Source organism: Anarrhichthys ocellatus, unplaced genomic scaffold (genome assembly GCF_004355925.1).
Source record: "Anarrhichthys ocellatus isolate YVR2014 unplaced genomic scaffold, GSC_Weel_1.0 scaffold15, whole genome shotgun sequence".
NCBI lineage: Eukaryota > Metazoa > Chordata > Actinopteri > Perciformes > Anarhichadidae > Anarrhichthys > Anarrhichthys ocellatus.
Genome location: NW_022280045.1, coordinates 2,050,990 through 2,061,778, shown reverse-complemented (window position 1 = coordinate 2,061,778; position 10,789 = coordinate 2,050,990). Strand labels below are relative to the sequence as shown.

The following is a 10,789-nucleotide window of genomic DNA, read 5'->3' as shown; positions in this document are numbered from 1 at the left end:
GTGTGTGTGTGTGTGTGTGTGTGTGTGTGTGTGTGTGTGTGTGTGTGAGTGTGAGAGAGAGAGAGAGAGAGAGGACCAAAGCTTCTGTATATTTGGGTAAGGGGGTAGGCATGTTAAAACAACTGGCTGCTGTTGCATACCAGAGCCCGTTGAGACAGTGGAGGTATGGGGAGATACAGGGCTACATATGATTCCAATTGATCCACCCTCACATTCCAGTCACTCATACAAAGCAGACGTGGAAAGTTTTAATAGTGTACTGGTTTCGCAGAGTTTTGTTCTCCAGGAGCTATATTACCTGCCTGGGTTACCTTGCCTTGAGGCCAAACAGGGGCCTCATGTTTTCAAGAAAAGACCAAAAAAATGTGACCTGACAAAAGAAAAAGAAAAAAAAGGTCTGGATAATCACAGAAACCGATAACTTCAGGTTCACGGATATCTGGTCAACACTGGATCCCCAAGGCTGGAGAGAACAGCTTGGTGCCAGACGATTTGCTTCACTCCCACTCATGGTTTAACTCTGTCATCAACTCTTTCTGCCCCTCTCCCTCTCTCTCTCTCTCTCTCCCGCATCAGCTCCTGGCAGAGGACTGGCCTTTCGGCGTAACTCTGTGTAAGATGGTTCCGTTCGTCCAAAAAGCCTCCGTGGGGATTACAGTGCTGAGTCTGTGCGCTTTGAGTATTGACAGGTAATCAGGGTCCCAACCAATGGACCGCCTGCTTTCATTTTCTAACGTGACGTAACAGTCATAGGGTTACAGAAACATTGTCAGAGCGGTGACTTCTGACCTCCTTGCCACCGGCTGCTTTTAACTTTGCTGATCGATACATTTACACTCGTTCTGTTGCACTTGTCAAGCTTGTCTGGTTAGGACTGTCAACTACATTGTGAGCTTGGAATAACGACTTTACTGATATTTGTTATCAAAATCGAGTTATTTTTATATTCCTATTCTTTAGATTACTAGCTGCATGGTGTTGAATTTTTTTTTTTTTTAAAGCTAGAATATGCTGTTCAGTTTTGTCAGTTGGGATAAGTGAGGGGTTTTTGATACTGTAGTTATTTGAAGAATTGTGTAAGATTTTGAAAATACATTTATCATCTTTAATTCTTGCAGAGACCACTGTCTGTACGGTAAATGTGAAGCTGCAGCCAGTACAATGTTAGCTTAGCTTAGCTTAGCATAAATACTGGAAACAGCTAACCTGGTGTATAAAATAGCACGTTGTGGTTTTATTGAGCTTTAGAGGTCCATGCTAGCTCAGTTAAGTTAATTGGCTGTTGGCATTATTTGCCCTACAGACATGAGAATGGATCTTCTCAGTAACAAAATGAATAAGTGTATTTCCCAAAACATCAAACTATTCCTTTAACTAATGGTAATTTGTTGGTTGACTGCCTGCACACGTTGGATCTTCCAGGTATCGCGCAGTGGCCTCCTGGAGCCGCATCAAAGGGATCGGCGTTCCAAAGTGGATGGCTATCGAAATAGCGCTCATCTGGATAATATCCATCGTGCTGGCTGTGCCAGAGGCAATAGCTTTCGACATGATCACCATGGACTACAAGGGAGAACACTTGAGGATCTGTTTGCTGCACCCCATGCAGACAACCGACTTCATGAGGGTGAGCTGTGACACACATACTCATATAATTCAGTGTGCATAATACACACCGACACGTACAAACACACAAGGAGATGCAGATGTATGTGCGTGTTGGCTCGCACGCCGACCCGTCTATGAATTTATGTGCATGCTTACCATATTGTGAAAGACTTCTTGGCTATATTGGGGTCACATGGAGTTTACAGACGGCGAAGCATCGTTAAATAGAAAGAAATATCACAGGAGTTATCGCTTTCTTGGCAGGAGCCTACGTGTGTGTAACGTGTGCGTTCACGTGTCTCCCATCGACTTTAAAACAACAACTGTGAACCGTTTTCGATTACACTGAGGTACTTTGATAAATAGATTTGTAAATGAAAGTCAAAAAGTGAATTTGAGACACACCCTTGAGTCTCACTCCGGTCCAGGTCAGACTGGGGATACGTCCCTTAAATTCACTTCTGACATGTTTCACCTTTAACTGTGAGCTCTCTCGTACAGATGCTGGCGCATAACTCATCGCTGTTCTCCCGTTTCCTCTGTGCAGTTTTATAAATCAGCGAAGGACTGGTGGCTGTTCAGTGCATATTTCTGCCTGCCGTTGGTCTGCACTGCTATTTTCTACACCCTGATGACCTGCGAGATGCTGAGGAAGAAGAATGGAGTCCAGATCGCTCTCAGTGACCACCTCAAACAGGTTCGCTGATGGCTGACGTGTCATTTACACCATTTTGTTAGTGGCTAGTGACTGTCCTCACATTGAGCGTTAAAAGAGAGTTAAAATTAGATTTTTCTTATCAGTGGCAGGGCAAACACAAAACTGACCCATGGGAATCTTTTATATTCAAAACTTAACATAAGACCATTCACACATTCACAAGCGTGTCCAATTGAAGCGATAAAAACTACAATTGGGCCTTATTGCTCAACTTGGCAATTTAATGTACTCCATTTGTTTTGATTCATGAAAACAAAAACCTTGAGGCAAAAACTTTCCAAGGATATAAAACTTCTTTGTGTACAAATTTCACCATGTACACTATCTGTCGGTACAATCAGTTACTACATAGTCGTTAAATGTTTATGTTTACATCTGTTCTACTTTTTTGTTGTCCTTGTTTTTTACATTTTTTTCCACTTAAATGTAAATTCTGTGTATGTACGTGGAGAGCAGCGAAAAAAACGGAATCAAATTCCTTGTATGCGTACGCGTACATGGCCAATAAAGCTGATTCTGATTCTGATAACTAGACAGTGATTTATGTGTGTTTGTGTGTGTTCAGCGAAGGGAGGTGGCTAAGACAGTGTTCTGCCTGGTTCTGGTCTTCGCTGTGTGCTGGCTGCCTCTCCACCTCAGCCGTATCCTGAAGCTCACCATCTACGACGAGAAAGATCCAAACCGCTGCGAACTGCTCAGGTATGGAAGAAAAGCCATGTTCCACAGTGCACAACATAGAGGACAGATTAGACATGACAATTTAGAAGAATAATGAATCACCCTCCAGGCAGGGAGAGGTAGAAGACTAATGTGTCTCTGTAACTTGTTTTAGTTTCTTTTTGGTGTTGGACTACATTGGCATCAACATGGCATCCATCAACTCCTGCATCAACCCAATCGCCCTCTACGTGGTCAGCAAGCGCTTCAAGAACTGCTTCAGGGTAAGGTGCAACTTAGTTGCCAACAATTGTGGTTATGCAACTTTGTTGGTCGGGCACTGTAACTTCTTGTGCTAAGCTAAGCTAACCGGTTGCTGGCTCCAGCTTCATATTGAACTGACAAACATCTAACTGTCGGCAAAGAAAGAAAAAATGCACTAAAATCACGTGCGGCCAGCGACAAAGAAGGGAGAAGGTCAGATAAAAACATACACAGAGGGAGACATTACTCCACTATATCTTTGTGTAACTGCTATAATAACGTTCAGAATCTCCAATACAGCTCCTTTAAGGCAATAACAACAACAACAAAAAAGAAAAAGAAGGAACTACTTGTTCCTTTCTTTTGCCGTATGTAAACGTTTCTCTCAGCCTACACTTCATAATCCCTCTCACCACCTTCCTCCCTCCTCTAGTCCTGCCTGTGCTGCTGGTGCCTACCGGCTGAGATGTTGATGGATGAGAAGCAGTCGTGCATGAAGATGAAAGTCACAGAACGAGCCTCCGACCAGAGCAACTCCCGCTTGACCAACAAGTCCACTACCGCCTGAGTAAGAAAGGAGTAGATATGACAACAACAAAAAAACAAAAAGAAATATTGAAGTGTGGATGACTGAATGAGGATACGCGCTTATTCTTGTTCCATCTACAGCATCATGTGAAGTCTCCATCAACTTTTAACCAACGTGCTTTTGGAGATCAGATCTTACCTAAAACTCTTTTTTATACTCACACTCTCCCTGTCCAAAACGAAATAAGCAGCAGTGAACTCCAAAACACTGTATTCTTGGACAAGAGTGAGACGTGTGTGAGGCAGTAAAACTGCCGTTCAACATACCAAATATCGAGAACTAAGGCCGGGCAAAGTTCAGCACAAGTGTTTTATAAAATTGGGGGTCAAGAGTCGATTAGCAAAGACAGCTCATCAGGCTCTCGGTCTGGCGGTTACTTTGACGCTATGAATCTTGCAATAAATTACGCATTACATTCGAGTGCGACGCTGTGTTCCATGTTGCTACCACGCACTGCAGCGGCTTGGAAGAGATTAAATCCAATGAGCTTGTTTGAGATTTGTTTGCGTCATTTTGTTACGTATTTCTTTGCATGTATGTATGTATTGAGAAATTTTTGCATGCTTTATTGTTTGTTACTTTAGTGCTGTAAGAGCCATATTAGACTTGAGATGTGATTCAGTAACGAAAAATGTTGAAATGCTCCTTTAGTTCGGCTACTGACTACGTCATGGCCACCAGCCCTCAGTTGAGGTTAATGGGTCTGCGGATCAAGACCGTTGTGCCAAGTTGAGCACATGTTACTTTATTGTTGAGTAAACCTTTAAAATGCAGTTACTGCCTCTGTGGACTCATTTGGAGTCAAGTTTATTGCCAATACACAGACTGTAACAGTAGCGGTAATGTGGATTACCGGACAGAGAGAAGATTGCCGATACAAGTGCCTTTAAATGTATCGTCTCTGTGCCATTTCCTCACTAGTTATTGAACTACTGATGTTTTCAAGCTGTGCAATATCAGCTGTGTGTCCGGTCTGCTATTGTATTATACTGTTCAATATTGGGCCTGTTCTTGAGGCTTCCGAGTGTATTTGCTCTGCATTATCTTAATCTGACTACTTACTTTAGCTGGTATGACAAGAGGTAGGGGTTTCTTTTTGAAATAAATAAAAGGAATATAATAAATAAGAAGCTAAGCACTTGTATACTTTTCAAAAGAAAAAAAAGAAGTGAAGCATAGATTTGCAGGCAACTATCTGCTCAGAGACACAGTCACAATCAATTATGACTGTGAATGTTCTGGCTTTGCCTGTTATCCTGGCCTGATTGTGTGTGTGTGTGTGTGTGTGTGTGTGTGTTTGATTTAAGTGTGACGGCAAGCAGCATCATATGATGGGGAATACTAAAACAGAACATTACTGTGAACTCTCCATTTTCCACCAACTTCTTCACTTCAAACACACACACACACACACTGAATGTTCCTTCGGGCTAAACCACTGTCACGCATGTCATGTTAGCTGTCAAAGGCGCTCTCTGTCCTGTGATCTCTCACCACCCCTTCCCGACTTGTGTCTTCATCTCCTCTCCTTGCCTTCACTCCCTCTTCTTCTTCTGCCTGTTTCTTTGTTCTTTTTGAGGGCCTCTTCCCTCTGCTCTCCCCTCGTTTCTCTTCCCTTTCCCTCTGAATTCCTGTCTCCACTCCTCCCAATAACCCCTCTGCCTTTATTCTTCCATTATGGTTTCAAACAATTCAGTGTGGCTGGAAATTGAATCAAACCCAGTGCTGTAAGTGGCCTTAAGTGAAAGAAATCACATTTAGCACATTCCTCTCTAAATTATTCCCTTTTCTACTCCCAACTGTGTTAAACTGATGTATCTGCTTGTGGATACAGATGTTGGCCCTCTACTGATGTGATTGATTGTCCTCTCAGATCCCTGCTACAAAAAGAAACAGCCGTAAAAAGTTGCAAAGAAAGTAGATGTGGTGCAGTGAGCTACTTACCGAACATACTATAAATCAAAGTGTAATCAGCTCAGGGGCAATTTAGAGCCTCCTTTTGCTCCACAAATGTTGTGTTTGAAAAGAATATAATTTATTGGCCCAGGCAGCGTTGACTTATGGTGATTTAAGAGGCTGTAAGAACAGTTGTGATCTATCACAGAGTTTAAGATAACACTTATAAGATTCACTGAGTCAACCTGCATTATGGTTCGACACTTTGGGAAATGCGCTTATTTGCTTTCCAGCTGAGAACTACTTGAGACTATTGATACCACTCAATGTATGTAACCTGCGATAAATGCGCCACCGCGAGCAGCCTGTTAGCCTCTAATCTGATTTAACCCTGTTGAATATGTACAAAAGCCAGCAGGTTGTGGTTTTTACGAGTTGTTATGTGACCATTTCTTGGAAGGGCACAGTAGCTCGCTATGCTAAGCTTAGCAAACCGGCTGCTGACACCGCTTCTTTTACCAATCACAGTACGCGCTCTGGAAACGGACTGAAAACAGCTAGCCAGGCTCTATCCAAAGGTTAAAAAAGAACTGCCTACCTGCACTGGTAATTGCCACTGTGTCTTGATTTGTTACTTTGGTCTTCAAGGGATCAAATAAACTAGATATAACATGTTAATTTGGAAGCTTTAGAAATACTGGGAGGCAGATTTTGTTAGCTTTGGATAGAGACAGGCTAGCCGTTTCCAGCTGCTCCCAGTGTTTATGCTAAGCTAAGCATATCTTGGGTGTAGCTTCATTAGCATACAAACATGAAAGTGGTATCAATCTTCTCATCGAATACTTGAAAGAAAGAAAGGAATGAAATGCATTTCCCAAAATGCCAAACTATTGCTTCAGAGGAACAGTGCGGCACTTTTAACTTTCCATCTAGACTTCCACATTTAATGCCAGTAAACTCTGCCCAGTTCAGCCAGAACTAATATAATGCTACAGCAGTCTATTGTAGAGAGTTAATTTCACTTTTATTGCTATGAAGAGCCAGAAAATAGAGGAAAACCTGCAGCAGATTGAATGCCGAAAGGTTAATGAGAGATCATTAACCATTTAGCAATAAAAACTACTGTAAACTTTTGATAGACTTCTCTGCGCTCAACACGCAATGTGGACTTCTCTTTTTTAACTGCGTTGAACATCGGGACTGTATGTCCTTCTCAGCAGACAGACATGCGTGTGCAGTACATTTGGACACCACACATGCACGAACAGGCCACATACCAGTACACACAGTTTGTTTTCTCCTCCCTATAATTTCCGAGGCCAACCCACAGAGCTGGGACATGGCAGGATTGGAGGGTCGATGTTGGGTTTTGAGTCTGAGGGGTTGGGGTGTGAAAATACCTGGTTTGACCCCTGTCAGCTCTATATCCAAACATTCTTTATTTGTTTTTCTACCCCAGCAATCCACCATTCAGCATATTTACACAGCATGTTCAGCAGACAAGTGCCAGCGAACTACATTCAGAAACAATTATCAGCAGTTGGTTGAACATGATGTTGAACTTAGCATTCAAATATTTGACCGGCAGTACTTGCTCCTTTTCTTAACCTTTTGGTGCTCGTAGAACAATCCTGCATGGCAGACCTATGCAAACATATAGACACATGTAGCTTCATCTGTTATCCAGATAAAGCTCTCACTCCTGTCTCTTTCACCTCAGCTGAATGCACTGCATCTGACAGAAATACCTTGAAATACCTCACACAGTTCTTGATGTGCAAGACTTGCTGGCTTCCTCCTTAGTTTTAGAATATTTATGCAAGATTGATAGCACAGGGAGGAGAGTTTTCAGTTGGGCTTAGCCCTTCCACTGATATTTGGGAAGAAAACATGCTACATTATGTGTGTGTGTAGTTCAGCCATGGAGATACTTCAAGGGAAAAATGTTGAACCAAACTCAAACCAAAAACCTCACGCTGCCGAAGAGAACACAAAGCATAAAAAGGGTTTGTGAGTTGGAGTCTCTGTATTAGTGCATGAGTGAGTAAAAAATGCACACCACGGTCCATGAGAGTGTGCACGCGTGTGAAAAAAATGCTCTCCGCAGATTTGAAGTGCCGTTTTCTTTTTTGGTCACACGTCATTGATTTCACACTTCAAAGAAGGGTTGATAAATGACACAAAAAACGCAACTCGTCACTCACTTTCACAGATGTAGAAATGTCACACACTTGAATACATGCAAGCACAAACACACACATTCACTTGCAGTGCAGCAGCAGAAGCAGCAGCAGAAGGTGAGCAGAAGGAATTCATCAGACTGACGTACCGTGGACTCTGGAGCGCTTCTATCATCCATCTCTCCCTCAGTTCTACATGCAAACTTTGTGCCACAGTCCTACACTGTTACTGTACCTCCCCCGTAGTGCTTATCTGGCCAGAGTGCGCAGGTCGGTCAGAGACAGCGGTGCAAACGTGACGGTTGTCATCATGTAGCTTACAATCAGGTAAATATGCAGATGTTTGCAGCTTGTCAGTGAGGTCAAATTAAAGCCATATATAACAGACACATAAGGGCTATAACCAACACACTTTCAGTGTCAATCAAGCTGACAAATATCATCACCTGTTTGTAAAATGTCAGAAAAAAAGTTTGGGTGGTGAGAGGAAATTAACCTTTAGTAAAAAGCCGCCATCTTGCACCGCCATATTTCTACAGTAGCCCAGAAAGAACAAACCCAACAGTGGCTCTCGGGCCATTTGTGTTTTCACGTCCGGCCACCGTAGTTCTCCTCCACGCTTGTCACACGGGAGAAGTTTCAGTTGGCTGCAATCTCCAACCTCACCGCTAGATGTCACCAACTCCTACACACTATTCCTTAAATAAAACCCAAAACAGAGACAGAACTGTTGTCCTCTGCATGTGTCAAAGTGCACCTTTAGGAACCATGCTGCCCAAGTGAAAAGTCTTTTTGAGGTAATTAATTATGTCATGATTAACTATATCGCAATGGGAAGGCTGAAACAAAATATAATTTTAGTACGAGAAAAAAGTCACACAACCTTACCTACAGCTAAACGAAAACTTTCAATACCCTTCCTCTTTTCTGACCCTGTCTCCTCCTATAGTTATTTTCATACAGTCCCTCATCGTTTCAACTCAACATATGTTTATTTTGGGGTTCATTTGATTACTTCCAGGTAATTTCTCAGAAATCCTACCACCCTCCTTCCCTCTCACTCTCACTCTCACAAACACATATTGTAATAATAAAACCCTACCCTCTGTTGTAAAAATGTTATGGGAGTTCACCTGGTTTTGAGCCAAACCAGCACATTCTTGAAGCTGCCTGCTGTTGCAGAAGATGGGAAAAATGTAGAAAAAGAAATGAAGGAATGAAGGTTATACTTGATTTATTCTGCCTTGTCGGTCCATATCCAGCCACAGATATTGGATGCATAAAATATGGATCAGATTAAAGGTACACAGAACAATCTTTTCAAAAACTCTGTTCGTTGCACAAATTTGAAATATGCAAAAGTTTAAATCCTCACAACCTAGTTTTCTATAGCATGTATTACAACAACACGTCGGTTTCTACTCATAGATCACCATAAGCCCTTCAGTGTGGCTGAACAGACATATTCGATGTAGTGAGTTTTGCCAAAGAACTTATCACACGTAACGTATGACGGTTATGCACTGGGAGCTAGTTTCTCCTACATGACGTTCACAGACAAGGTACTTACGCAACAGTCGCAGCAGTGACAGTGTACAGAGACAGCATGTCTGGCTGCAGAAGGCCCCGTACTCATGAGAGAGCCGATGACTTCCAAGAAGCAGCGGTGACGTTGATCACACAGTCTGTACCAGACCCCTGAGCATCACTGGACCACACTCAGCGACGGCTTCTCATATTAGCTTTACCATTTATTGTTTTGTTTTTTTAAAGAGTGAGAGAGGAAGGACAACACTTGTTATTAAAGGGACACTTCACCCCAAAATCAAAAATACCTTACTTGTAGTGCCTGTAGTGAACTGTCCCTTTAAGGGTGTTGTTGCAGAGCTTTGCCACTAGGGAGCATCAGGGACTGGATAAAAACAGGCGTCTTTTTTACTTTACTGTGCCTGTCTGCAAGTCTTCTTTATTTCTTTGTGTCCCTACTTTTCAGCCTATAAGTACATTTGCCAAACATTAACTGTACCAGGCATAAAACAGAACTCCATAATTACATAAATCCTTTTTGTTCAGTTGAAGCTGACCTACAGGTTTAATATGATACGAGGTGAGATCATCGCACACATCGACTGTATGTATATAAACCAACCGGGCCATTTGCAGATAGCTTGTTTGTCTCGTCTGCTTTACATTGCAAATACACCCGTGTTTACATTTGCTCCGCACTGACAATGGTCACTATGGGTTACCTTGACTCACAACACAGGTAACCAATCAGAACCCACAGTGGGGGCAGTTCTCTGGGAAAAAAAAAAAAAAAAGAGGAAGCAATAACTGGCCAGGTCTGAAGGGAAGAAGAAGAAAAAAAATCAACACAATCCCCGCTGATCAAAAGCCTGTGTGGAACTTCCCTGGTGACTGGGAATTCACGAGAGGAAACTGATCCCAGGTCTGTAAGCAGATGAAGGTTCTCCATTTGCCAAAAGAGATGAGAACCATTTCCGTTCCTCTTCTGGATCCTCCAGGCAGCTGCAGTTCTGCCACAAACAGACAGAAGCTCTAAACACAAGGTAAGCCTTCTTATTGCATGTAAACAGGCCCACTGCTCTGTAGAATGACCAGTACTCAGTGGAGCTGAAGTAAAAAGTGCCAGTAGCTCTTCGGCTGACTTTTGGTTGCATGACATGTGCTGGAGGGAAAGTGAAAGTATTTTTCAGAGGGTGCGTGGGAGATTCTGAGCGTGGCGATTTGACGCACTTTTAAAAACACCCTGCCAGAAAGGTTTAATAAAGAATAGTGTTTCAATGATTTACTACAAATGACAGCTAGCTAAACCTTGAGCACATGTGCACACCAGGAAGAGAAAAAAAAAAAAAA

The 10,789-nt window shown here is 42.5% G+C and overlaps 2 protein-coding genes across 2 annotated transcripts in view; both read left to right on the top strand.

Moving 5' to 3' along the window:
• Nucleotides 1–4,961, top strand: part of ednrba (endothelin receptor Ba) — a 6,596-nt gene extending 1,635 nt beyond the window's left edge. Inside the window, exons 3-8 of the mRNA XM_031855300.1 lie at nt 577–689; nt 1,423–1,627; nt 2,156–2,305; nt 2,892–3,025; nt 3,159–3,267; nt 3,681–4,961. Of these exons, the coding sequence (XP_031711160.1) occupies nt 577–689; nt 1,423–1,627; nt 2,156–2,305; nt 2,892–3,025; nt 3,159–3,267; nt 3,681–3,815 (846 nt within the window). The 3' untranslated portion in view covers nt 3,816–4,961. The remainder of the gene's footprint in view (nt 1–576; nt 690–1,422; nt 1,628–2,155; nt 2,306–2,891; nt 3,026–3,158; nt 3,268–3,680) is intronic.
• Nucleotides 4,962–10,241: 5,280 nt separating this feature from the next.
• Nucleotides 10,242–10,789, top strand: part of LOC116387861 (ETS-related transcription factor Elf-1-like) — a 7,758-nt gene continuing 7,210 nt past the window's right edge. The window contains exon 1 of the mRNA XM_031855294.1: nt 10,242–10,482. The gene's annotated coding sequence lies outside the window, so the exon portion shown is untranslated. The remainder of the gene's footprint in view (nt 10,483–10,789) is intronic.